The 24,906-nt window shown below is 43.7% G+C and overlaps 1 protein-coding gene across 3 annotated transcripts in view; it reads left to right on the forward strand.

Annotated features, from left to right (window-relative positions):
- The window catches only part of elp4 (elongator acetyltransferase complex subunit 4), a 45,334-nt gene that overhangs the window by 13,217 nt on the left and 7,211 nt on the right, over nt 1-24,906 (forward strand). For all 3 annotated transcript variants that reach the window (XM_076146959.1, XM_076146958.1, XM_076146960.1), the window contains 3 exons: nt 804-992; nt 4,752-4,860; nt 6,490-6,596. In XM_076146959.1, coding sequence (XP_076003074.1) covers nt 804-992; nt 4,752-4,860; nt 6,490-6,596 — 405 coding nt within the window. The remainder of the gene's footprint in view (nt 1-803; nt 993-4,751; nt 4,861-6,489; nt 6,597-24,906) is intronic.

Consider the following 24,906-nt stretch of genomic DNA (forward strand, 5'->3'; position numbering starts at 1 on the left):
TCACACTGTTCAGAGAGGAAGTGATGGGGAGTTGGGCAGAGGAGAATCTGGGAGGGTCAAGATAATAGAGGAGGAGGGATCGAGCGGGCCTACAGGGGAGAGTTTGGGGAGAAAAAAAGGGAAAGTGAGCAGATTTTGTGCCAAAGCTTTGTTAATCACCCTTGGCTCTCACCTTAGTAATCAGGACCGGTCCTGAAGAAACCCAGGATAATAGGTAATTGTACTAAAGGTTAAAAACCTCTCAGAGTTTGGACAGGCTCCTCCATTGTCTCTGTTTCAGTGATATATATCTCCACCACTGTTTGGCCACTTTTTCTCTGTCTTCACCGTTGATCTCTTGTGGTGGGATTGGGGTTTCAAGGGAAACCACTCCACCCTTACCCAGGCCCCCTTGGCTGCAGAGCATTGCTGTGCTGCCAAGAATGTGCTGGGGTTTCTGGGTGGCGGCCATATTGGAAGCCTGTCTGACAGGTCCATTGTGTGTGTGTCAGATGGCCTCTGTGATTGGGCAGTTGTGTCCAGTCACGTTTGGGCACTGTGTTCCGATCGTCTGTGTTGGTGAGCACTGCTAGTGTCCACTTGCTTTCTCCCAGAGTTTAGAAATATTACTCAAAACAACAGCATCTTTCAAAAACTGGCACTTTTCAAAAAACGCCAAATGAGCCAATCGCATCATCATCAGATGCATTGCATGAATATGAATGCAATGAACGTATATGATCAGTTGCAAATATCTTCCTGGCTTTTTCCTCATTGTGACATATTATCCATGACCCCTTCTTCTTTGTTCTTCCTTTTTACAGTCAAACTCACGTAATATCCTACGCATTGGGCTTCACTCTCTTGGCTCGGCCCTTTGGGGTGATGACCTTTGTTGCCGTGACAACCCCACACAGAGACACGCCCTCACCAACTTTCTCTATGGACTGCGTGCTTTGTTGAGGTCTTCGCTCTCCGTTGCAGTAGTTACTTTGCCTTCGCATCTCATCCAGGTAAGATGATGTGAAATACACAAAATAATTGCCACAGTTCTAGAGCAACAAGGCTTATCCTATTAGCAACCACTGACAGCTTTGATATGTATGACACATCTTTACAAACATGTAAAGAATTTGAGATAGTAGACAGGTGTTATGTTGTTGTTGTTGGTGGGTGGTGATGTTTGGCCCATTCAAGTTTTCTTTGTTTCATTCGTTAATGGGGCATTTAAGTTTGAAGTCTTGTGTAACTGTCCACTTGACCCTCTGGTTCAGTATCATCCTGGTATGACTCAGGCCTGTGAAGTGCCTCTTCCTCTGAGCATCATTCCCACAATTGTCCCAGCTGAGTGCACACTTCTATCAAGGGCCTCGGGCTATATTTGTTTATGGTTACATTTATCAAGCTTTTACACAGTTGGAGTGAGTGATCATTCTTTTGTGTGTGTGTGTGTGTGTGTGTGTGTGTGTGTGTGTGTGTGTGTGTGTGTGTGTGTGTGTGTGTGTGTGTGTGTGTGTGTGTGTGTGTGTGTGTGTGTGTGTGTGTGTGTGTGTGTGTGTGTGTGTGTGTGTGTGTGTGTGTGTGTGTGTGTGTGTGTGTTTTAAATTAGGCTGGGGGGGTTGTATATGAGTCCACGTGCATGCGTCTGTGTCCAGTCTGGCCTCTCAGTGTGAAGGTGGAGTCATCTGCTGAGGCATATGGCAAACCACAGCCCTCCCCCAGACATTCGATCATAGAAACACACTCACCAGAAAAGCCATCTGAGATCTCTCCTCAGAAGTGTTTGAACTTTCCTATAGTACAAACATCATAATGTCTCATAGTCCTCAATCGTGAGGGTATGGAGGTTGCATTTGATTCCTTTATCTAAAGATGTAGATTGATGCTAGACTTTCAGAACAGCTGTGTTGCCGCTACATGCTCTGGCTCCTGGCCTATATACTCGCAGCTCAGCGGCATTGGCCTAGTCAAAAAAGGTAGAGTGGCTAACTAGCAGATGTCAGCTGTGGTGGGAGCAGTCCCCCTGTCTCTCTCTGGCTTGGTCCAAACCCTTTAATCTGTCTCCTCCCCATTCTCCACCCTGGGGAGAGAAGTGAATGAGTGGGGGAAGATGGGGAGTAGGGGAGATTTTGGACTGAATCAGGTGCTGGATGACTAAGCCAACATGGAGGTAATGAGAGAGGCTGGTACGATGGGCATCTATAAACTGACCTTGTGTTTTGTCTTCTACTGTTGTGATAAGAAAATGTACTAATTGGTGCACTGATGTCACTAGTGTGTGCAGTCTGCTCACTTAGTCGCTTCAATTTAATAATAAAAGCAGTGTGTCTGGTGTTTGAGGAATGGATGTGTTTGTAGATCTACTTCCTGCGAGTAACGTTGCTGAAATAATTATCTTAGTTAGTCTGGCCCATGGAAGAGTGTCTAGACTAGAAGCAGTAGGCTAGCTGGTTGAACCGCTACTGGACTCTATTCATTATTGAGCAGCTTGGGAAGCTGAATGACTTGCTGAAAGCCTCTTCTCAGCAGCCCAGTGCCACAGTCCATCTGAAACTTTAATTAGATTTGTCCTGGCCTAGTCCTCCTCCATCAGGCCATCTCCTGCTTCCAAACTCATCCCCACAATAAAGACCTTCTCTTACTGAATACAAGGGAAAATACATAAACCATCACTTGATGTTCTCAGTAAGTATTTGTGACTTGTTAATACTACCCAGTACCGGCATATTTAAGATTTGTACCAGCATATATGCACATGTGCAAAGAAGTTATTTTATTACAGCGTTTCATGCATATTTGACCACTTTTTTTCTTTATTGCATTTACACATTTCTTGTAGTTATAGCTATTATTTATTATAACGTGCAAAACCCATATAAAGAATGTATTTTTTTTTACTTTTTGTCCTTTTTACCTTTGACTCAGGAAAGTTGCTGCCATGGGCCTAAAAGGTTTGTCCTCTGTGAGACAGGCTTGAATGTAATTTGTAGGTGTACAAAGTGCAAAATAATTGTTGAAACAAGTTCTGTTTTGTTCCATGGTTAGATTTCAGTACAGTGCAACTGTATTTTATGAATTTGTTAGCTTATGTTGTTATGTAAAACTGTGAATAAGCCGCTGTTGTGTGTTATTAGTGAGCAAGTTTCCTCAACCATTTTATATATTGTATTGCAAAATGTTTGATACTAGATATTTCTTGAATATTTTATTTTAACGATGAAATATTATCGAGGCTTATATTAAGCATAATAGAAACTGCATTTCTTTCCACTGGAGAAAATCTGTGTCTGTGTTCCCTGATGAAATTACAATGTTTGACACACCTCCATTTGTGTGGGAATGAGCTGCATTATTAGGATGGTACTGTCTCCCAAGATGATATAGGAACGGAAAAGTCATCCCACCCTCCTTCCTTTCAGAGTGATGGCTTAAATTTTAGGTTAGCTTTTGTGTCTATTCATTACTAGATTGCTACATCTGCTACCTAATCTTTAACCGTGTACGTACACAATGACACACATTGTCAAACAGGCAAACACAGGTAAAACAACCCACTGTGGCAAACAGCTGTGACCAAAGCCAAACAAACTGGTCCCCATCCATCATTGGTTAGATTAAATATGTGGGTTATTATTGCAGGTTGTGTTGAAGCTAGTCAGTCGTAGTCAGCTGAGGTTCACAGTGTTCATTGTGTTTAATGGAGTCTGATCAAATTGAGACATCACAGACTTTCTTTGTACCCTTTATCAATTATAAATCATACATAAAAACATGCAACGTCGAGGCGACTCGAAGCTCAAGGAGCTGTGGACCACATCCTGTATACCTATCATTCGCATCTCTGTATGTGAGTGAAATAACATCACAGTCTCGACTGCCTGCAGATACAAAGTTATAATTGGTCAGCACTATTGTCCAAAGTGTGCCATCAAGTAGTATTTCAAATAATATGCTCTGGCCAGACTCAAAGTCAAACTGGTTTTAATTGCCACATGTGAATGACCTTAGATAGCCCTTTAAGTGCTGGCAGTCCTGGCTGGTGGGATATGCATACTTTAAAAGTAGGACAAAAATGAAAAGGAAGAAGAAAGAGTACGGAAAAGACATGGAGGCATGAAAACTGCATTAGGTGGTGGCAGCCAACACAGAGAGAAGAATGTGAATCATTCAAGAGGCAAGAAGATTAATAATGCAAGACTCCCTCTCTCCCTCCATCCCAATGCCCCCCCCCCCCCCCCCCCCCCCCCTTTTATCCTCTGCTTCCACCCTTTTGTACATTTGCAACTTCATTCTTTCCATCCACTGTATACAGACCTGTGTTGTCCTCTGCCTTGTGAGGTCCCTGACCTAGCCAGTAGGGGGAGCTCCACTCCTCAGGCCTCTTCTGTTTGCCCACTCCCCCTCTGCTGTATGTGGGTGTGAGTGTGTACCAACTGTGTTATTGATAAAAAAAAATGGCGTTTGAAGAAGTAAAATAATTTCAGTCTGGTGCACATCAGCTTTCTTGGTGTGTCTCTAAGGTGTGTGTTCATTTGCTTATCCCTGTGTCACCTGTACAACCCCGATCAGTGGTCTCTCCCCTTTCTACCTCATCACCCTCACCTAAGCCATGGGCGCAAATGACCTGGCCACAGGAAAGGATGACCTAATTTAATTGCAACACTGATGGCCTGTCAGGAGGCTTTTAATTACCCCTCTCTCCTTCTCACTCTTTCTCTCTCTCTTTCTCTCTCCCTCTCTCATCCTCTCTCTCTCTCAACTCAATCCCACAGAATACAGCTCTAATGGACAGCATAACCAGGCTATGTGACAATGCCATAGCCCTAGAATCATTCAAGGGCTCTGAGAGAGAGACCAACCCACTCTACAAAGACTACCATGGTACGTACTCACGCACGCACGCACGCGCACACACACAAACATTCACACAGGCAGTGCATTAAGGCTGGGGCTGGGCTATGGCTGGAGACAGGGCAGCCCCCTTGCAGGCCGGGCTGTCAGTGTGTGTTAGTGTGCTGCTGCTCAATCAGACGTACTCCTCAGTAGACAGGCCGGGGGGGATTCAGCTGCCGCGCTGCACCCCCTCTCCCTCACACCCTCACCCTTCCATCCCTGCCTCCCCCCCAGCAGAGCCTCTCTCCCTCTCGCCTCGCCCCTCTCCATCCCCAGTCCCATACCCCTGAGGCTCTGAAGTAGCGCACACCAACACTGGGGAATCGATATTCTCACCATCACTCTCTCTTGCTCTCTGTCTCTATCGCTGTGTTCCTCGCTCAATGTCTCCATGGCCAGTGTAATAAATGGAGGGCAAGGGCTTTCAATGGGGGAAGAGGACACTGCTAAGGAATGATGGAGACATGGAAATGAAGAAAGAGGAGGAGGGTATTGTAGTTGGCATCTACTCCCCTGCTCCTCACCCTCACTACTCTTATATCCTGTTGCCATTCCTGCTTTTCCTGCTTGAGTCCCTCTTTTCTATCACTCTGGCTCACTCACTCCCCACATAAAGGTCAGTTTAAGCGAGTGTGGTATTTTTAGCTGTGCCTCTCAAACTCTCCCACTCATTCTTGCTCTTTTCCTCTCATTTTACCCCCCTCTCTTCTCCTCAGGTCAGACAGCCCTAGTTGTGACAGATGAAGGAATGAGGGATGAGGAATGAAAACATCCAGTGGCAGCTTTTGGTGTTTTATTTAAATCACATATCCCATAGTGAACGCATTCCTCTGCATTGTAAAGGCAGGTGGCATCTGAGGTCATTCAACATATAACTAGTCATTAGTTAAATAATTTTGGATTACAAAAATCCTTTTCATTTTGTGCCATCTGAAATATTGGGTGGGTTATGAAATACATTTATGTGTATAATTGTTTTAATGCTTGTTCATGAGTGCAGACACATCTGGTATGAGTGTGAGTACATGCGAGTGCGTGTGTGTGTTTGCGGCAGCAGTTCAGGGCTGCTCAAAGCATGCTGGGAAGCCTGTCACTGCAAATCAGGCAAGAGAAAATCACCCAAGTGCACAGAGGAAAGAACCCACCATCCCCCATCTAATCGTCTATCTCCCTTTCTCCATTACTCTCTCTCTCTCTCTCTCTCTCTCCTTCTCATCTCTCTCACGCTCCTTTTACATCATACAACCTCCTCTGTACTTTTACAATTTTATGAAAATGGGACCTCACGACAAAAACAAACAAGGAAAGAAGGAAGAAATAGTAGAGCTTCCTGTTTTCTTTTGAAAAAAGTTGCAGGTGGCTTTGCTGTCCTTCGTCACCCTAGTGAGTTCTAGTGTAATACATTTTCTTTTACAATGCGCTGGTATCCTGCCCTGTTGGTAGCAATGAAAGTACAGGTGCCAATTGTTGTGCCAATATCCAGTAATTTACATAGTTATTTTGGATGATATGAATACAGATACTTTTTGCTCAATGTAATAGATGTAGGAATAACTTGATTGTAGTTATACTGTAGTTTTATGGCCTTTGAGGGTTAACCTGCTCGTTTCTTTGCAGGTCTGCTACATGTGCGGCAAGTACCTCACCTGAACTGTCTGTCGAGTCAGCTTCCTGACCATAAGGACCTCGCCTTTAAACTCAAGAGGAAACAATTCACCATTGAGGTATGTTGTCGGAGTAAATCGACATACACAGGGTTTCTTCCTAAGCAAAGCATTTGGTTCAGTTGTACCCGCTCATTCTTGTTGTATTATTAATGTGGCCTCTCAGTTAGATTTCTTTGTTTTGTTTGTTTTTGTGTGCTCTCCATCTATTTCCATTGCAGCCATTAACTTAAAATAGGAACTCAATGTAAATATAGACTAATTATTAATTAAGAACCCTGTGTCATTTGTTTCATTTTCACTCACGCTAGTATTCATTCTGTTCAGTGTTACTGAAATGAAGTGCAGATGGTCATGAGGAGTCTCTCACATCAACCTGGTTGTGCCAAGCAGTGTTTGCTCTTGTCAGTCAGGTGGGGAAATGAAAGGTGAAACTATTGATTAACCAATTTAGCTGCCACACTCACCCCAGTGTGACTCCAGGAAGCAACAGAGTGAGGGAGACATGTTACATATGCAAATGTAAATTTAAGGTCTCTGGTTCAACAGATATACAGTGTTGAGCAGGTGGCCGCAGCATTAGCTTATAGCATGCAGTGTAATTCCCATTCAATTTCCATGTGATATGCTAATAACAGCTAATGACCCTGCATCCTGAAATGAGATGTGAATCCAAATTCCTGATTGATTCCAACTTTTGCATCATGGTGTAAAATTTTCCTTTTGTGCTCATTTAAGCCAGAGGAGTTCAGAAATAGGGCATATACATAGCACATGATTGTATGGCCTTTCTATTTCTTTATTCATTTTGATTTATGATTTGTCATCCTCTTTCTCTTTCTCTTCCTGTCAGAGATGCATCCATTTTGCTTGTGTCACATCATCGCTCTCACTCAGAGCAATCAATCTGTCACTGAACTACCACTCTAGAGACAAATTAAGGGGCCCTCCTCTTAGCTCAGGCTCATGATTGGTCCTCATTACATTATCATTACCTTATCACACCCTCTGGTCCTTGGCTCTTAGTGGGTCCTATTGTTTCAGGCAGGACGTGAGGGGGAGGAGAGGAATACCCACCCCCCCAAACCTTCCCTGCACCCTACGGTCAACCCCTTCTCATTTTCTGCCAGCTATCATCATCCTTCTAACCCTTTCTCCTGTCGTCTTTGGTCCTCTCCCCCTCCTTTCTCTGACCCCCTGAATAGGGCACTCTAGTATAGATTTATAAGGTCCATAAAAGTCAAGGTGGTTATCCTCAATGGCCTTTTAATTAGGCCTCTGTATTGGGCAGAGCAGGGGGCTGAGGCCTAGAGCATCACTGCAGCTCTATTGGGGCCTAGTTACTGTGTCTTATGTCTCAGCAGCTTGTTGTTAAGACCAAGCATTGTCTACCTCTTCTGTTTAAGGAGCTTTATTGGAGTTTTCAGTTGAATGGGATCCATACTGTTGTATTTACCTCAGAACAGGATAAAAAGAAAAGCAAAGCATGTGTCTATGCAACTCTTTCCAATATTTTTAAATGGCTGACAGTGTCGATGACAGAATATAGATTGTATGAAATGTCAGTCTTAATGCTTTGCTGGTATCATTGTTAAGTGTCAGGGAATTTCACAGTAAACATAGTGTTGGATCACCAGTGATCCAGTCAAAACACTGATCGGGGACTGTAAAACACGATTGCCCTCTCATGTTCTGTTCTCTGGCCCTTCGATTGGCTGCCATCAGTTTGAATATCAAGTAAGATGGCATTGTTCTGAACTCTGCATGCTTCGTCGCAGAGTCTTTCATCAATATTAATATAGCTGCCTACGTGTTTGCATTCTACAACTGTTGTATTCTGACTACGTTGCTCATGTGTTTGACCTGTTGGCCAACTTCCTCGGTGGGCCACAGTGATTGACACATGAGATAGTGATTGGATTCTAAGCCCAGTGTCTGACGTGTGACAGCCCACGCCATCCCTGTTAATCACCTCGTTTACTGGAGCTACAGGACACCTCTGCCTGAGGCTTAAGAATACTGAATTCTTTTTACTGCATGGTTTTGTGGCACAGACAGACGTAGAGGCACAGTTTACAGCTTGTGCCAGTTCATCTGTGGTCTACTACACTTCTGTCCTAGTGCCAGCTTGTCTGAATTTCACAGTAAAAACAGAACTTGTACTGTGAAGGTGGTGCATGACAGGTGATTGACAGCACCACATCCACGCAATTTCGATCAGGCAGCTACATGTCACGCCAACTGCACATAAAACCGTGCTAATAACCAATTTCTCAACTGCTGTTTGACTCATGCTTTTATCATCAAGCACCCCTGGAATGCGGAAATGTATTTGTCTGCCAGCACATGTTATTTGCGATGGTTCGTCTATTGTTTTACTGCATTAATTCCCAACTCCTGCGCCAGCGCAATTGCCATGGTGCTTTTGGGTCTCTGATAAGGTCACCACAGTAACCACCGACATCTCGGAGGGTTCAAGCTGCGGTTGATGAGCAGTTATTAGCCACTATGCCTGAAGCCAGAATTAACCCATGGCCCTGTCTGAGCAGGTAGAGGAGCGTTAGGTGTTTAGACAAGATTAACACATACTCATAGACACATACACAAACATTACCTGCTCCCACACATGGAGTTATTGACATGCATGCAGTGGCACAAGCACATACTTATTGAGAAACACAGACCTGAACGCCCATATATGAATGAAACCTTGACAGACACGCACACTCGTGAGAAATGCTCTGCCTGCTCATGGTAAGCCAGTGCACACTTCTGTCACCGGTTTCACAATGCGAGATGCTTTGAGGATGAAGCTCTGAAGAATGCAGATAGTTCAAAATTACATTCCCCTTACCTTTGTTTGACCCTTTAAACTGACAGGTAGTGTGCCTACAGGGTACTGGGGTGCCAGAGGCAGGTCGTGGGGTCAAATACAGTATAAGACGAGGATTTGTGTCAAATTAGTCTTTTCTCAGAGAGGCTATTTGGAGGTGTCTGAAGAACTGATGACGTCTGTCAGTCGGATGTCTGTGTAGTCGATCCGCATGTTTTACCTAAAGGTGACCTTTGTAGACTTTAGGATTTTACACTTAAGGTTAGGGTTTATTGTTTGTCTGTTGGGTACGTTTTAAGCTGAAAGGCGGGGAAACAAATTCCCTAGACAGATATATAATACAGATTATCATTACGATGGCACAGAGGAGAAGGAAAGTTCAAGAAAACAGGAAGTTGAAGTGAAAGGGTCCGAAGGAGGTTTGGTTTATGTTGGTTAATGTTTCTTGGCATGTCCTCAAAATGTCTTGAAGACAAGGCCTGTGTCTGCCCCCTGTTACAGCCTGTGGGTGCCAAGGGAAGGGTGTTAATGGACCTATGTGAGGAACAGAGCGAAGGCTTGGAGAGGAGGGGGGGGCATAAGCAGAGAGGAGCAGTTAAGTGATTCTCAGGTCAGGTCTAATTAAAATGAGGGCTTTTCCTTAGAGGCACCAAAGCGTCTTATTGAGACAGAAATAAAAAGGGAGGGAAAGAAAGAACTGTAGAATGCAGAATGAATTGAACAGAGCCCCACTCCATAGAGCTTGTTTGTTTGTTTATTTTTATTTCATGCCTGGTTGTATATCTGGTTCATGTCTCTAACAATACACGGTACCAAAGATCAGAGAATATCCAAGAGATTGAACTCATATAGAGAAAGAACTGAACTGGGTCATTCAATATTCACTGCCAGAAGAGGATCACAATTAGTATTCACAGACTGACAGCGTCCTGAACTTATTAGTAGTATACAAGATGTCCTTAGGCCGCCCGTATATCTGCCTGGGTTTCCTACATCTGCCGTAGGATCTGGATAAGATGGGAATGGACCTTTTGAATAATATTACCGGTGAATAATTTATACTCTCTCCCTTGGTACGCACCACCCTCCCTCTCATTTTGGAATGAGGCGCGCTTATGGTTTGTGCGTGTGTGATCGAGAAAGAGCGTGGTGCAGGCCAACCAGTGGCACGCGATTGGACCCCCCAGCCGAACAATATTCACAACATACATGAGATTTGCATCTATTATTTAACAGGGGTTTTATCTAAGCTGCAAATGTGCATACAGGAGGTGTGTGTGTGTGCGCGTGTGGGTGCGTGTTTGAGTTGGTTTGTGATTGGAACTGTGCGAACTTACATTATGATGCAGGTTTGCTGAACAAGCAACAATCTTTAATAGTGATCTTTTAAATGTCACCACAAAACCACCAGTGCCAATTTGAGCTGCTGCAGTAGCATAGATGGCCTGATAGTCTATACTACAGTATGTTCAAGGCATACTTTGACTAAAGCATATGCTTCGGACATTCAGTAAAACAATTCCAATGACTTTCCTCACGTTATTGTGAAACGCCTTTGGAAGAAGAAAAGCTCTTGAGGCGCTTGCTGTGTTTCAGTCCAAACTCAAAGTCAGAAACTTTGCCAAATGTGCCGCCTTGTATGCAACATCAACACAGTGCTGAAACATTTCATACAAACAGACAGTATTAATACAAAACCAAACAAAACGAGGCATATCTGCTCCTCCTGTCAGACTGAGTAACAGTGTGATCTGCCCGCACTTGCCCTGCAAGTGAAGCTGCTTTATCAGCGAGCAGTGAACCCTTAACATGGTCTGTACACCACTCAGACCCCATCACATGAAACTGACCACATCGGACTCAGACCTGATTAAAGTAGCCCTAGTTGTGTCTTCAGCTCCCATTAGAGAGAGAGAGAGAGAGAGAGAGAGAGAGTGTGCGTGCATAAGCAAGATAGAGCAAGAGAGTGAAAGAGGGAGACGGTTAGTTGCACGCTACCCTACATCCGTGAGGTCTTGTGTTACTATAAGGGCATTTGTAAGTGTGTTCAGAAAGGCCTCACCATTAGCATAATGGTAGTGACGAGGGAACCATAGCCCCCCTGGTGCTTCTAAACTGGGTCTTCATTGTTTTGCCTAATTCATTATAGCAAATATATTTAACTGTAAATCCCATACTAGCTAAACCTCTTCACTTCAACCACTTTCTGAAATCAGTAGCTTATAAATAAATATCACATTCAATCACTTCAATAACACAAAAGAAATGATGATGAGATTTTAACTGGAGATGTGTTTAGATTAAATTATTCATATGAATTTGATCGGGGCTTAATTAGACCACCTGGTTTCAGATCCGAGTGTTCTCCCCATGTCATGTTTCCTCCCACAATCGAAGGACACGCAGTTTTACGTGAATTGTAACAACATTGTGAGTATGAATAAGTGTCTCTGTGTCGGCCCTGGGATGGACGAGCAGTCTTTTCAGCGTGGACCCTGCCTCTCACCCAGTGACCATAAGGATAAGCTAAAGCGCTCTGCAACCCTGAACAGGAAACACAGATACAGAGCATGGATGGATGTGAATTCGAGTTCATATATAAAGATAAAGTGTTGTTTTTCAGCAGCATCCTTCCAAATTAACTTTTTCCGATAAAAAAGGCTTGGTTGTTGTCACTGTGACGTCCCTGTCAATATGGCTCTAAAAGTTAACCCGGAAAGCAAAAAAAGAACAGTTCCCGCACTCCAGTTGGTCCACGGAAAAAAACAAAAATTGCCATCATGGGCACAAATACCTCCCTTGTCGGAATTGTTCAAAGGTGGAATGTTGATCCGGAGCAGGAGCATCCAACTCCGGAACGCTTTCTGCTTGAGTCCTAAAAATAACTTTCCCACACTCTTGCCGCACAGTGTCCTGGGGGTCAGGAGGAGCAGCAAGTGAGTGTGTTTCTCTGTGTGTCTGTCCCATTTGTATATGTTAGGCGGTCTGCTCTAATGTGGATACTTTTCACATCAATTGGGATTTTATTCACGCCAGCATTTTCAGGTTCTTTTCCATTTTTTTTCGGTCTACATTCAATGCAGTAGCAACAGTAGCAACGAGCCCATTACAATTAACTGGCTAGTTAACTGGCAAGACAAAAACTGGTAATGTGTCTCTCACTAAGCATTAAGTTAACGAACCATCGCAGGCATAGACTAACAACTGTTCAGTGATTCAAACTCCCCCCCTTTATTGTCTTCCAACCTTCCAGGGATCCCTCCTCTGCATTGATAAATTCAGACAGACAATATACTTTTGATGACACATCTTTGTATCTCTGATTTGTCAATTATTTGTCTATATCGACGTATAAAACACGTTGGCACAGACGGAGTTGGAGCCGACCGAACGTATAAGCAATATTGCGAAAATAACTAAGCCGTGTCATCTTTTTCTGTCCAAACTAACCTCAGAAACAAACTGGCCTCAGACTTAAGACCTAATGCTATCAATTAAATAAGAAAACTGTGCTTAACCATGCAAACTCTGTCAACACAGTGTTTTTCTGTTTTTTTTTATTTTGTTGTGTTTCTCTGTAAATGATCCCTCAGTGAATCATTGCCCACAAAGTAATTGTTTTAATTTCTTATGATACCTAAACACACCATGAAGACATTTGTTTCAGCTAATCATGGCAGCTTCTTCGCCCCTGCTGCTGTGGATGTAAAAAGTAACACACTGGGTTGTTTTTAAATGCCGCCGGTCATTGAGAGAAGTTGACTCGCTGCTGAATGTAGCAGTGGTCATGAATTTTATGAGGGTCAGTTTCCCTGTTCTTCGGAGTTCACAGGTGGCTATTGAAAGGCCTGGCCAAATGATGGAGGATAGTTAGGACACATACAGAGCCATGAATAGACTTTAATTACTCTGAGTTGATGATTCAGAGGCCATTTGAAGGACAAGGCCTGCACTTCAAAAGGCAAGTTGGAGGGCAAGGTGAGGGTGGGTGCCTTACCAGGAACTGTGTGTTCCCATTCAGAAGTGTGGGTGCACACATGAGTCAGTGGTCACATATGAGCAGTTTTCTGTGTGTGTGTGTGTGTGTGTGTGTGTGTGTGTGTGTGTGTGTGTGTGTGTGTGTGTGTGTGTGTGTGTGTGTGTGTGTGTGTGTGTGTGTGTGTGTGTGTGTGTGTGTGTGTGTGTGTGTGTGTGTGTGTGTGTGTGTGTGTGTGCGCACACTATCTAACAAACACATATGTGAATATGTGATGCCGGGGGAGTGCGGAGTGGGAGAATACTCCAGTGTGTGGCTTAACCAAACTTTCCTTTTGTCCGAACAATGATGAGTGATGATGAGTGACAGGGGTGTTAGGAGTGGGATCTGGGGAACAGAATGTGCCTAAGCAGTGTGCACCAAAACTGACACAAAAGGCAGCAAAGGTTAAAACAGAGGCATGCATGTACTGCCGTATAATAATGCAAGAAGCTCTGGAGCTCTGTTGTGCATCAGACAATGATTCTTTTATGTGTTCAGACTCAGTTTGATGCTGTCACGCTATTTGCTGGTACACACATTTGAAAAGGGTGTATTTGCAGTCTTTACGAAGTACACAAATACAAATGATGAATTACTCATATTGGATGGTGTACATGATTTACAAGTCGAGCACTTAAACTGCAACATATAATGTTTACCACCTAAAGTCTCTCCTGTATGTGGCATAACTTTGAACAACTTTTTATTAAATTCACAAAAATACTTCATCAGTGTACCTTTGAAGCAAGCAGGTAATGCACAATTGTCATCACCTTACACCAAATCTATACATTCTGCTAACACAGCACTTACATTCTACACACACACACACACACACACACACACACACACACACACACACACACACAACCACATCCCGCCCTGCTGCTAGCTGGAGATGAGGAGGACTTGCGTGCAATTGTTTCCCAGGAGACAATAGTGCAGTGAGGGTTCTGAGGCCTGGGGATGGCTCTAGATGGCGGTTAGTGAGGAACCTTTTTTTTTTTTTTTTTGCCTGTTCTCCCCCTGTCCCCTCCCCCTTTCTGAGCTCAGGCAGTGATCATAATGGGGGGTGACAGCTCACCTCTCCCTAGCGTGCCTACGGTCCTCAGAGCGTTACACCCCCTGTGTAACCCCACCACCACACCCCCAAGTCCTAGACCGCCACTAAGGTTACTCCATATGTTACTCTGAGGATTCTTCTGATGTGGGGTTTTTTTGTTTACTACAAATGAGTTCTGGGGCTAAAATGATTTGTAGATACAAATCAAATCTCTGCTTAGTGCGCTCCTTAAACATATATGTCCAGCATGGAGTGTCTTTCTTTCTTTCTTTCTTTCTTTCTTTCTTTCTTTTCTTTCTCTTCTTAAGTGTGTGTGAGTGTGTGTCACCCTGTGCCTCCTGTCGTTCTGTGTGACTTGCAACTCAGTGGTGTGAAAAGATCCAGAGCTCTGAGTTTCACATCTGTTGAAGGCCTAATGTTTGGAGAGGGAAGCGATCTGATGGTGTGTACGCTCACTTACACAACCCGGGTGTTTGATGACGCCACCGAAGCTTGCTCCATCTCCTTTTGTGCACCTGTGTGCGCACATGTGTATTTGTCTGTCAGTGTTTGTCAGGTATTCAACCCAGATAGTTATTCATTAATGCCTTGGCAATTTTTGTATTTTGAATTGTATTTTATGGATTGTGAGTAATCTCAGCAGTTTAATTTAGTTTGTTTTGTTTTTTAAAAGAAAACAAAGCTTGGATACACAAGACATTTACTTACTATTCTCAACAATCGCAAGATGTGGATGCTTGTGCAAGCCTTCGATAGGTGGCAAGTGAAATTATTTAATGAAAAGTTCTGTGTGTGTCTAGGTCTGCATGGCATGTGTGTGTGTGTGTGTGTGTGAGTGGGTGCATGTGTTGAGAGGAGGGTTTGCGTGCTTAGATGGGTGAGGAATGGAGCACAAAAGCATGTGTAGTGGTGAATATTAGATTAGACAGAGTGTTAGCAAGGTCACTTTGAGTATAGGGAGTGCTTTCCCTTCTCAAACTCACTCTCCTTCTCCCCCTCTCACTCCCTCTTTCACGTTTTTTTGGAAGTGGGGGTGGTCTCAGCCTCTTTTCTCTCCTCTCTCTTCTCTTCAAATAGTAGTCGGCTTTTTAGGAGTGCTGCTGCCACTATGTTTGTGGCCCTTATTCCAACTTAACAGCCTTCCAGTTCATCCTTTCAGCTCATTTGCTATCAGACATGAAGTCAACCTGGCATCGTGTAAGCTGGTGGCCGTCTTAAGATGTAATCACGGCGGACATCGAAGCTAAACTCAATTGCTGAACCTCGTTTCCTCCAGATAGGTGATCTCATTTGGATGTTCAGACAGAAATGCACCGACACAGCAACATTTCTGTGGGAATCAATCTGAAAGGTTCCAGTATGTGACAGAAGTGCCAAAGTGGGCGTGTTTAACTTCCCAGCGTTCTCTCCAAACACCCACAGGCTAAAGCGGAATCCCTGCCCCGCCCCACTTATCACCCCATGTGATAGTTCGGGACGCACTCAGCTTCACCCCCAGACACGTAACATTGTTCTTTCATTGTCTGTCTTTTTACTTTAAACCTCTCCGGCCCCTCTGGCTTTTTTTTCGCAGCGTGGTGCACAAGTGCATCAGCGCTCCTGGCCTTTAATGGCAGCCTACATATCAGAGAGAAGGCATTTGGCTGGTGTAATCTGACTTGTCTTAATTACAGGCAGTATCCAGTAATAGGCTGCTTCCATAGATATCAGCCATTAGAGCGGTGTCTCTGACGGGAGCGAGCCGATCGGGTATGAGGCAGGTGATAAAGAAGCCATGCCTCATTTACCTCCAATTTTTTTGTTCACACGTCCCTGTATTAAAGTCAAGTGAGACGACGGCAAAGGACGGAGTTAAATTGATTTATATACGTGGTGGTAGCTAATCGGCTGCTCCTGATTGCATTGTCAGCAATCTGCATGATGCAAGTAAATGATTCCCCCCCCTTATGGAAGTTGTTTCAGTAAAGTTGAAGTGCTTGAGCTTTCATTAAATGGTCTCTTTTGGGCACTTATGAAAGGACTATGACACTTTGTTTTGATGGTTTTAGGCAGAGATCACTTCAGAAGCCTCAAACCAGGACCTACTTTGTGTTACTAGAGCTAAACCACAGATCAAACAGACTTTACAAACCTGAGTCTGGACTATTTTGCTGTTTTCCCCCAAACTGTCTGTGCTTTATGCTTGATGCAATGCTCTCTAGACTGATTGTTGTTGATATAGACAATGAATTCAGCAATAGCCCATTTCCCCCATTCATTTTGCATTCATTAGCACCAGAGCAGCATCTGATCTGGTGACATGATATGTTTGACTAATCCCACCAACGGCGTCCATTTCAAATGCCATAAAACAAAGTCAAACCATTAAAGATGATATACCCATTATTAGTATGGAAATGAGAAATGGAATGCCATAAAGTAGTGAAAGCTTGTCACTTGAATGACAGTTAAAGACACTCCTGGTTCAGTGCACTGTATTTAAGATATGTTTGATGTTTTTCAAACTCCATATTTGGCACATTATCCTTGGGTGGCAGCTCCCACCTTGTTGGTATTTAAGACTGATTTCAGCGAATATTACCGGATCATTGTGGCGGCTGCATTTAAGGGTGCATCTCCCTCATAACAGGGAGGTGTCGTCTGCTGACAGATCACTGTCTGGATGAGAGAGCACAGCAGCATCCTACCTCATTACCGTAGCAACACACTAACCAAGGGACCAACACACTGCTCGCTGTGATTAAGATGTAAATTTCCTCTAATTGGAATGTAAATTCATACATTTATATGAAGACGTCAGCTGTCAGATTGCAATATTGTGTCCTTTTTCTCTCCCTCTCCCCTGTTCCCCAAGCAGGGACTAGGTGCCTGTAATCTGTATCATACTCCCGCAGCCCATCCTGGGATTTGCCGTTTGTTTAATGGCGGGCCCATTGTTCTGCGTCCAGCCCGTCATTGTAATGCTTCCCATTCATGTTTCTGTGTTTTGTTGGAGTCTGATTTGCTCTCGCTACCTGTGTTTGTTCCTCCATGCATGGCTGAGTCGTCAGGGCTTTGGGGACTGGCAGGGACTTTGAGATGGGGGCCGGGGTCATCGGGTGGCCGTATTTTGCGTGTGCATCGATTACTTCTGCTGAATGTTCCTCAATGCAAATAAGTCTGCCACTTTGAGAGGAAGCACATGTATCTGAAGTAATTAATTTTACCCTTGAATGCCAGCTGTGGTGTTGGTGTGACGTGCTCCAAATTGAGCTTTCTCACCAAAAAAAGGTGTTAATTTAGGGATTTGGCAGATGAAGTAAGCGTGTTTGCCAATATGTATGGCTGACATACGTGTAAGGGGATACATCTTCTTGCTCCTGCTAATTTTGAGATTGTGCCATAATGAGAGATTGTGAGTCTTTATCCTGTTATGGGACAGTGAAACCTCATCACTCTTAAATTGCTTTCACGTGTGTGTTTAAGCCTGTGCATGTGTGTGATGTCAATGGGGTCAAGCCTTAACATAGAGGGTAGCAAGAGGTGGACAGTGTTCATTCAGGGGCTTAAGTGCACAGTCAAGTTACATTGCCAATGTGTTCCTTAAAGCCTAATGAATTGAGTAATGTGGCAAAAAAAACATCTGTTCAAATCAGACTTCTACATGTCAACAGGGTCCTTATTATAGTTGTCTTAAAACAAATAAGACATTGTTATTGTAGCAAAGCTATTTCAAACTAGACTGCACTATTTTCCGTCCTTGTAATAGCTATTCTGTGTTTCATGTAGTCCACCATGTTTCTCAACCTTGTGGATAAGTTGTTCTTCATACTTTGTGGTATCTGTTGTCATCATGTGGGGGGAAGTGAGTATGGTTTGGTTTGCCAATGGCAGATTTCAGACTCGGGCACACACACGTCCAATGTTGTTGAAACGGAGCCCAGGCCAATGATTTTTGGTACCGGAGTGACGCCTCACAGTTATTTGGCTGTCACATGCAACCAGTCAGGACGATGCTGGATCAGTTTTACGTTTGCGTGTTGAATACATATTAAACATATTTTAATACAAAGCAGCACGCAACTTCGAATGTACTGTATTTAAGTGGAGCAATATGTCCTGTAGATAGAATTAAAAAGGCATTCTGATGAGCACATGCTAAAAACAGGAGGTGTGTGTGCATATTCACAAGTCATTGACTTAATAATCTGTTGACTCAATAATTGTTCTGACAGAAACACAACTGGATTTCATGCCAAATTCAGTGTTGGCCCTGATGTGACAAACTAAATGATTTCCTTTTGTTTCTTTGTTTGTGATTCATACACACTGTTGAACATCTGTGGGTGTGTATGAAGGTTCCTGCATATCTCCTGAACATTCCTGGCATAGCTACTTTGTGAAACCTCACAGGTCACGCAAACCTGCATACACAGAAGCGTCACGTGCCAGACTACATTGTTTGCACGTTTACCTCTACATCTCCACCATTTTTCGCACGTTTACTAAATTGATCTCCCCTAACGAAGTGCGTGTTTATGCATACATTTCACAAACACAAGCTTAAAGGCAATAAGATGTGTTTGCAGTGTATCAGTATGTGTGAAGGGTGTCGTCGGCTTTGACAACAACATGTGTAGGTGTTGTATTGGGCAGGAAATTAAAAACATTAGCATTCCCAGGAGGAACTTCCTGGACCAAGCAGGGAGGATGGAGAGATGCTGCTATTTATAGACCCAGCTGATCGTGTTCACTCAACCTGTGTGAAAGAGACAGTGGTTAGTGAAAGGTCAGTAGGTCGTCACAGACTTTGCAGTGGGTCCTCTGTGTGTTTGTGTGTGTGTGTGTGTGACAGAGCCTGGGAATCTTGTGCAGTCAGAAGGTTGAGCCATACACCAGGAATCTCGACAATGCTACCATAGCATGTCACCGCTACTCCACCCACCTGTGGCACCCGACCAATACAGAATGCCCCTTCATCAATTAGTCTTCTATCAGGGAGGAATCTTAATGAACCTGCTCCTTTCACTTCACTTCCATCCATCATCTTCTGTTTGTTACACGGAATCGACAGCGTGGAAAACAGACGCGTTTCCAGACATTCTTCCTGTTCAAACAGGAATCTGCCTCTGGTCAGGTAAATTAGCCAAATCTGGTCATGTGGGGTTATTGCATGTTTGGGATCTGCTTGAACATACACAGACTGCACACACACACACACCCACCCCACCCCCCTCCACCTCCTCTCACCATACCACCTCCGCTCACTTAAAGTTTCACTCTTTGCCTGACTGCTCAGGTGTCAGAAGAAGTGAATCATCCTCCCCTCTTGCCTTAGGGGGCCATGAGAAATAACCTTAAGTGAATTTTTCCAGATGTATAACAACAATTCTTATCCATCCCAAATCATGGACATGTTATGGATCCACGTTCCTGCTATTGTCTCGCCGCCTCGCGTTTGTTCCAGCGGACCCCTTTTTGCCACACAGCACCACAGAGCTACCCAGAGTTGGCCGACCACACTGCAGGCTCTGGCTTTATCTGTGCACTGTAGTCGGAGCACCGCCACATGAGGAGGAGGAGAGGTAGCAGGCAGGAACTGGGGCACAGGGAGGCAGACAGAGGAAGGCGGTGAGACCATTTTTTCCCCCAGGTATGACAGAGTCACTCATGCAGAAAGAACCCACATGGAGGGAGGTGGGAGAGTTGGAGGGGGGCAGGAGTGGAACAGGACTTCTCTTGGCTTCCTCTTCTGGATTAAGCCCCCCCTTCCCTGAAAACACATCTGTCTTCCTCTCTCTGCCACACACCTTTTCTGCATTTTTCACTCCTATTCCTTTTACAGAGTATTCTCGCCTATTTCCTATTGTTTCTCATTTTTAGGACATCCAAGCGTGGCTGTTTTTGTCACATTTTCTTGCCACCTGTTATATTTTTTTCAAACTTTGTGTGGACAAAGCTTTACGGACACAAGCACGGCTTCTTTCTCCTTCTAAAATATCCAATGTTCTTTGGCCCTACGGACACATTGCCATTACCATCACCCCAAGTGGTCCTTCTTAGATGCAAATATGTGTCGGTTCTACAGTGATGCCCATTTTAGTCTGCGGCGGCTCTATCTCATGGCTGCTTGCATTAAAACAATTAAACTATGCCCCTCCTTGCTTACAACAATAATTTGCGGATGTGTTGGGTGAAATTTAGCAAGAAATTATCATTTTCTGAATCACTTCACTCTGCTTGGTCGGTGTTTGTTTCATTCTTTCTCTTTCTCTGTTCCGTCTTTGAGCTTTTTAAAAGACTCTGAGCCCCCTGCATGTTCTTCTTTTCGCTTCTTTTCTCTGTACTTTTTTTCATCATTATCCAACAGCACTTTTCTATGCGTGCAAATGCTTTCTGAACGGTGTCCTTTCTTCCCTTTCAGGCTGGATGTCATTGTTGCTGCCTGTGGGCTGGGTGTATTTATTTAGGGGTAATTGGTGTGTGGATGAGTGAGGTAATGAGGTGCATCCACACTTGGCTGCTCCCCTCCCTGAGAGCCTGAGACAGACGCAGCCTAGCTGGGCTCCGGCTTGAGCTGCACCACACTGCTGTGTCCTCCACACAGGCCAGAATGGCTCTTTCATACCCAGGTGGACAAACACAATTGCCCGGGCTGATACCTCAATGAAGCTTCTGCGGTTTGAAGTGGCGTATGTTTGTGTGTGTGTACATGTGCGTCTTGCGCGAGTCCATATGTTTACACGCGACAGCATGTGTGCGTTTCTGTGCACGTATTCCTGTGCCGGTTAGGGGTGGGTGCTCGTTCTCTCGCGTCTGTCTCCAGTCCGTATTTGTCTCGCGGCTTGTGTTTGTGTAAGTGATTTTCCTTGTGTGTTTGTAAGTGCATGTATATCAGGCTGAGTGGGTGTTCAATGGAGCTCAAGGAGGACCTTTGGCTTCCATAGCCCCCTGCCAACCTCAAAATGCCCCCGCTGTCCTGCAGAGTTACCTAATGATTTCACTTACACCTCCCTTATCTGTCTGGCTTGTGCGGCAGCAACTGTCTGACGCTTCAGCCTTTACATTCCATTTGCTGCCTCATATCCTGTGAAATTCAATTGCACAGCTCCAACTGTAGCCAGAGCAGGGGGATCTCTCCCTCTCTCTCTCCCTCTCTCTTGCTCTCTCTCTCTCTGCCTCTCTCTCTCTCTATCTATCTAGCTCTCCATCTTGCTCTATCTGTATAAACAGTCCTACAATCAGACCCTTTTTTTAGAGTGTAAAAGTTCAATTTCATTTCATTGCAATGTGTTTGGGAGAGATTTTGAATGAGATGTAAAAGTTTCAGATGAAACATTTGTTGCTGCCCACAGGTGTTCCACAGATAATATTATGCATAGATTGTTTTGTTGTTATCAGGATAATTGGTGTAGACCTGCCAGCCTTTGATAGACACACAATTACTGTATGCAATGCATAAGTGGACTCATTTTAGGGCAGGTTTTGAGTTGTTAATGGTGCATTATTCAGCTTTTGGTCTGTCCCCAAAAGTGCCCGGCCAAATCAAACAAGCCGCTCCAGGGTAATTGAGGCCCACTCCGCACCCCCTGCAGTGAGCAAGGCAGAACTGTAATCCCCTGACAACTCTGACTTGGCCCCAATCTGGCAGGCCGCCCATTTCCCAGCAAAACGCCTAACTCTGCATCAGGGAGAATGAAGAAGCTGATGGTCACATTTGGAATGCCTTCCAATTTTGTTAATCTTTTCAGCTCATCAGTCTTCTGGATTCATCTCTGTACTTACCCGTTTTTTGTTTTTCTTTCCTTATTTTAAGCAGTAGTTCATATAACAGATTCAACCAATCTTTTTGTCTAAATCAACAAATCCCTCAAGAGCATTTGAAGCTTTGAACAACTCTTCACCCTTCAGCAGAAAATGCTATAAATATTGACAAAAATCTACGGAGGGAACAACATTTTCTTTATATATAGCTTTATGAAATAAGCAAAACACGAGTAGTTATAATTTAATGTTACAAAACCAATTTGCCCATGACTGCAGTGTGTTTCCCGCACGTGCACTCTGTAGTAAGCAAGTATTTACTCACACTTATTTTCAGTGCATTCTCTCATTTTGAGCAGACATGTGTCCTTAGCTGCAGACCTGTGCAGTATTTGTAATTTTATAAATGTTATGAAGACTGTAAAAACATGAAAAATGCATTGTATTGCATATTTCATCAGGAGAAACATTTTATTTGCAATATGTCTTCAGAAGGAAACAAATGTTTTGGCTTGAAAGAGGAGCTTGATAGATTAAAATTGAATTTCAGGTGGACGTTTATTTCCACAATCATTTGGCAACAGAGCTGTAAATGCGGTTGAAGAAAAAATTGGAATAAGATAATTAAGCAGAAGTATTAACACTTGCATATATGAACATATATAACTTTCAATCTATCTCTCAATTATCTCAAAAGTTACACATTTGTAATAATTTACTTATGTCCTCGTGTTTTTCCTCTCAGACCAAGTTAAACTATGAACTGGGGATTTTAATATTGTATTTAGTTTATTGCCGTTGTTTTAAAATGCCACGTTGTAATAGGTTCCTTTATAATATGTAGTTCACGCTGTCTCGCTGATGTTTAAGTTTAGCATGCATTCTCCCCAGGCACTGGCTCAATGTTTTAATAGATTTAGTAATGCTTCACAATTAACACTCAGCCAGCGCTCTAGGTTAGGTAATAGCTGCTGTGTTTCAGGCTAAATTAGAAAACACTAAACAACAATTCTCGTCGCCGCGGTGCTGGTAGGGGTTGTAGGTTTGTGAGGAAAATGGAAGGTGGTGAATTTTTTGACAGGACAGCTGTGGTGATGTGTTATTCCCTGTGACATGTTAAACACCCTGAAGCTGGCTTTGGCCACAGTCTACCCAGGAAGCACCTCACCTAGCTGTGGCTAAATTTACACAACCACCTGCCCACAGGAAGGGCACAGGAGAGAAAAGGTGGAGGTGGGTTGCTAGCAGGGGGCAAACAGGAGGGAAAGGAAAGTCGCTTACTGTGTTTTGTTGCTTACTACAATAGCTGGAATTCACTTATGGAATCAAGTCCTGCACATTGAACGGAGATTTTTCTTCAACAGACTTTCATACTTTGTCCGTGTGGGTTCATGTTTCCCTTTCAACACATTTTCCCTTCAGTGCTGCAACATTGTGTCAGTGGTGACGGTCAGGGTTAGATTTGGGTTTTCCACAGTGATGTTATGAGTTCAGTAGATTAGTGGGGCAACATATTTTAGGCTCCAGTGATTCCAGTGGAACTCTCACTGGCAGCACACCAGCTTCCCTCTCCTCACTTTCCACTGTGAAAATGTGACCCTCATTTTATTGTGACAAGTGACAGGTGTAATGCATGTGAATGTATTCTACAGTACTCCAATACTCCAGGACAGAGCACTACTAACTGCGGACTCAAATATGTTCCATAAGGTACAGTGGATTCTGTATGTAATGCAGACTAGTTACTTTTCTGTTGAAGTGTTATTTCACGCTTAGTTTCTAAAAATGATACTTTCCTTATATTGTACAACATTTTGGCCAAATCCATGTTAAATCCAAAATTCTTTCTAATGGGAAACAAGTATTTCTTCCTTTATATACTGCAGCATTTCTCCTTATTACTTTGGAACAACTGTTTTACTTTAAGACCAAGTCTGAAAATGGACTTTACCCCAAGCTCAACAGTTCTTTACCTTCTGACTGTTATTAAAGTATCGTCCCTTACTGACACGTCGGTGACACAATAAGCAATGATTCAACTTGTGTCCCGTAAATGTGTGTATCCAAGCTTTTTATAGCTTTATTCACCATCTGCATATTTTAAGATCTTGAGACGGGTAAATAGAATAGTAACAATTCTGGACGCTCCCCAGTGGCAGAGTTCAGCCTGTCTGCCTGAGGGCCGATGTGGAGTGAATGGCCTCAGGGGCTCTAGGCTGGTCTATGTGTGGCCCGGCTGGTCCAAGTCAGCAGTAATGACTGGCTTTGGCCAGCATGCCTGTTAATGTGAATGGGGTTACTCTGGGCAACACCTTTTCAGCTGGGTCCTATGAAGTCCCCAGTATGGTGGTCTTTGTCCGCACAAGGGCTGTCCTCTCAGCAAAAAGGGCTCCTTTTTTGTGAGGACTATCAACTGGTGATGGATTACACCCACCCCCCTTTATTCATCTGGGCAGTCTAACAGACACAGATGCACATAAACATACACATGTGTGTGTGTGTGTGTGTGCACACCTAGACTCACTCAGACCCAAAGCAAGTCAGCACATTATCTTGCATGATTGTGTTAAAAATAGTTTGAAGGTATTGTTCGGTTTTCAGTTCACTTAGTGTTGGTCTCCTCTTTTAGTTGTTTTGTGTCTTTTCTCCAGTATTCATTTTGTCTTCTTCTCTTACACTTGTGTCTTCATGAATGCAGATGGATGTTGGCACT

The sequence above is a fragment of the Genypterus blacodes genome, unplaced genomic scaffold (genome assembly GCF_046128005.1).
Source record: "Genypterus blacodes isolate CSIRO-AG114 ecotype Tasmania unplaced genomic scaffold, CSIRO-AGI_Gbla_v1 ptg000036l_1, whole genome shotgun sequence".
Lineage (NCBI taxonomy): Eukaryota > Metazoa > Chordata > Actinopteri > Ophidiiformes > Ophidiidae > Genypterus > Genypterus blacodes.